At 39.7% G+C, this 3,554-nt stretch overlaps 1 protein-coding gene across 1 annotated transcript; it reads left to right on the top strand.

Annotated features, from left to right (window-relative positions):
• Positions 1-1,127: 1,127 nt before the first annotated feature.
• On the top strand, positions 1,128-2,168 carry LOC130849827 (14-3-3 protein zeta/delta-like). Its single transcript, XM_057729012.1, has one exon. The coding sequence runs from the start codon at positions 1,167-1,169 to the stop codon at positions 1,902-1,904; it is 738 nt and encodes a 245-aa protein (XP_057584995.1). The 5' UTR covers positions 1,128-1,166; the 3' UTR covers positions 1,905-2,168.
• Positions 2,169-3,554: the final 1,386 nt, after the last annotated feature.

The following is a 3,554-nucleotide window of genomic DNA, read 5'->3' as shown; positions in this document are numbered from 1 at the left end:
TAACAGAAGCCTATAGGGGAGAAGTGATGGCACAGGGACTAAGCTTTTGCCAAAGAAAGACACACCCAGGCTCTGTTAGCCCTAAACATACTTCCTCTTCCAGAGGATTCCTCTTTCGGGAACTCTAACCTTAGGGAACTCCCAGAGCCTGACGGGGAGGAAGAGCAGCTGGGAGGGAGCCAGTAGTGATGCCTTAGATCCTGTTCACAGGAAAAGCCTGTTGTGAGAGCAAAAAGAACTTCTGACAAGGACAGCTCTACCACTGAAAGCTACAGAAGTCATTGTGGTTGTCATAGTAGCAGCAGTGATAGCAGCAGAAAACACAATTTGTGTGCCACTGCTCTGAAAGGCTTCATATGCTTGAACTCATTTAATCTTGGGTCCAGGAGAACCTGTTTCACAGAGGCCCTTTACGGGTGCTGGGTCTTGTTGCTAATCTGGTGTTCTGACAGCATCATTTTAACTTACAAAATCTGCTTTATCATCACATCATTCATCGATTCAACATACCGAGCTGGGATGTATCTACTATATGCCACTATGGATGAAAATATCAATAAACAATCTGTAATAGGAATAGAAAAGAGTTTTATTTGAGCCAAACTGAGGATTATGGCCTGGAAGACAGCTTCTCAGATAACTCTGAGAAACTGCTCTGGAGAAGCCCGGTTTTTAGCAGTTTTAATATCTTGTCAGAACAAAGAAAATCAAACAAGTCAGGGATACAATCCGTCAAGATTTCAAAAAAACAGATCAGCACCTACACAGGGATTCAGTATGGCCTTGGCACATGGGAAGGGAGTCTTACTGTCAAAGGAGTACCAGCATTGGCATCCCAGGAAAGGAGAGATTTAATCTTTATTTTTAATATGGACATTCTTTACTTCTGGTCAATATGCCCTTTACTTTAATAATTAAAGCAGAGTTACAAGGTATGTTTGATAGGCCACAAACGGGCTGTTGTGGTTAGCATATAATTCAAGTTAACTCATGTACCTGAATTACAATGACTTCCCCATACTTGAATATATGAAAATTTATTTTATCATCAAACACTGGCAATACAAAAATACGCCAGTTCCTTCCTGTAAAGAGCTAAGGGTCGGAGCCCCGTCCGTCCGTCCGTCCGTCCGCCGCCACCCACTTCGGACACAGAACATCCAGTCATGGATAAAAATGAGCTGGTGCAGAAGGTCAAACTGGCCGAGCAGGCTGAGCGATATGATGACATGGCAGCCTGCATGAAGTCTGTAACTGAGCAAGGAGCTGAATTATCCAATGAGGAGAGGAATTTTCTCTCAGTTGCTTATAAAAATGTTGTAGGAGCCCGTAGGTCATCTTGGAGGGTCGTCTCAAGTATTGAGCAAAAGACGGAAGGTGCTGAGAAAAAACAGCAGATGGCTCGAGAATACAGAGAGAAAATTGAGACCGACCTAAGAGATATCTGCAATGATGTACTGTCTCTTTTGGAAAAGTTCTTGATCCCCAATGCTTCACAAGCAGAGAGCAAAGTCTTCTATTTGAAAATGAAAGGAGACTACTACCGTTACTTGGCTGAGGTTGCTGCTGGTGATGACAAGAAAGGGATTGTGGATCAGTCACAGCAAGCATACCAAGAAGCATTTGAAATCAGCAAAAAGGAAATGCAACCAACACATCCTATCAGATTGGGTCTGGCCCTTAACTTCTCTGTGTTCTATTATGAGATTCTGAACTCCCCTGAGAAAGCCTGCTCTCTTGCAAAGACAGCATTTGATGAAGCCATTGCTGAACTTGATACATTAAGTGAAGAGTCATACAAAGACAGCACGCTAATAATGCAGTTACTGAGAGACAACTTGACATTGTGGACGTCGGATACCCAAGGAGACGAAGCTGAAGCAGGAGAAGGAGGGGAAAATTAACCGGCCTTCCAACTTTTGTCTGCCTCATTCTAAAATTTACACAGTAGACCATTTGTCATCCATGCTGTTCCACAAATAGTTTTTTGTTTACGATTTATGACAGGTTTATGTTACTTCTATTTGAATTTCTATATTTCCCATGTGGTTTTTATGTTTAATATTAGGGGAGTAGAGCCAGTTAACATTTAGGGAGTTATCTGTTTTCATCTTGAGGTGGCCAACATGGGGATGTGGAATTTTTATACAAGTTATAAATGTTTGGCATAGTACTTTTGGTACATTGTGGCTTCACAAGGGCCAGTGTTAAAACTGCTTCCATATTGGTTTGTCCTGGTGGGGAATAAAAGGGATCATTGGTTCCAGTCACAGGTGTAGTTGTGGGTACTTTAAGGTTTGGAGCACTTACAAGGCTGTAGTGGAAATGGATATCCCATGGATATTACATGTTAAACCATGTGTTATCTGTGGCATACTCGGTCTCAGTGTGCATACCACTGACTACAGCTACAGAAGTGTTCCTTTAGTTGTGACCCAATTTACTCTGGATAAGGGCAGAAACGGTTCACATTCCATTATTTGTAAAGTTACCTGCTGTCTTGCTTTCATTATTTTTGCTACACTCATTTTATTTGTATTTAAATGTTTTAGGCAACCTAAGAACAAATGTACAAGTGAAGATGCAGTAAAAATGAATTGCTTGCTATTCATTACTTCATGGATAACAAGCGCAGCAGTAAAACAAAAAAACCCATCTATTTAACTTTTTTTTAGTTTTTTTGTTTTTGTTTTTTTTTTGCTTTTGTGATTTTTTGTTGTTGTTGTTGTTGTTTTTTGATACTTGCTTAACATGCATGTGCTGTAAAAATAGTTAACAGGGAAATAACTTGAGATGATGGCTAGCTTTGTTTAATGTCTTATGAGATTTTCATGAACAATCCAAGCATAATTGTTAAGAACACGTGTATTAAGTTCATGTAAGTGGAATAAAAGTTTTATGAATGGACTTTTCAACTACTTTCTCTACAGCTTTTCATGTAAATTAAGTCTTTTTGGTTCTGAAACTTCTCTAAAGAAAATTGTACATTTTTGGAAATTTATTCCTTATTCCCTCTTGGCAGCTAATGGGCTTTTACCAAGTTTGAATACAAAGTTTTATCATAACAACAATATAACTACTAAGATAACTACTACTGTTCCCAACCATGTCCCATTCTCCCTCCCTCCCCCTGAAAAAAAAATTTTTGTTTTTCAGAGGCAGGGGGGATTGATTGAAAAAAAAAATGTGTTCCATTTAAAATTTTGGTATATGGCATTTTCTAACTTAGGAAGCCACAATGTTCTTGGCCCATCATAACATTGGGTAGCATTAACTGTAAGTTTCGTGCTTCCAAATCGGTTTTGTTTTTAAGAATTTCTTGATACTCTTATAGCCTGCCTTCAATTTTGATCCTTTATTCTTTCTATTCATCAGGTGCACAGGATTACCTTTTTTAAGCCTTCTGTCTTGTCACCAACCATTCCTACTTGGTGGCCAGGTACTTGGGGAAAAGGCCGCATGATCTTTCTGGCTCCACTCAGTGTCTAAGGATACCCTGCTTCCTTTGCTTGCATCCCACAAACTATTTCCCTCATCCTATTCACTGCAGCAAA

The sequence above is a fragment of the Hippopotamus amphibius genome, chromosome 3 (genome assembly GCF_030028045.1).
Source record: "Hippopotamus amphibius kiboko isolate mHipAmp2 chromosome 3, mHipAmp2.hap2, whole genome shotgun sequence".
Taxonomy (NCBI): Eukaryota; Metazoa; Chordata; class Mammalia; order Artiodactyla; family Hippopotamidae; genus Hippopotamus; species Hippopotamus amphibius.
This window is presented reverse-complemented; position numbering and strand designations above follow the sequence as displayed.

Excerpts from the sequence above, each read along its gene's own strand:
- LOC130849827 (XM_057729012.1), top strand. The coding sequence starts at position 1,167 with ATGGATAAAAATGAGCTGGTGCAGAAGGTCAAACTGGCCGAGCAGGCT.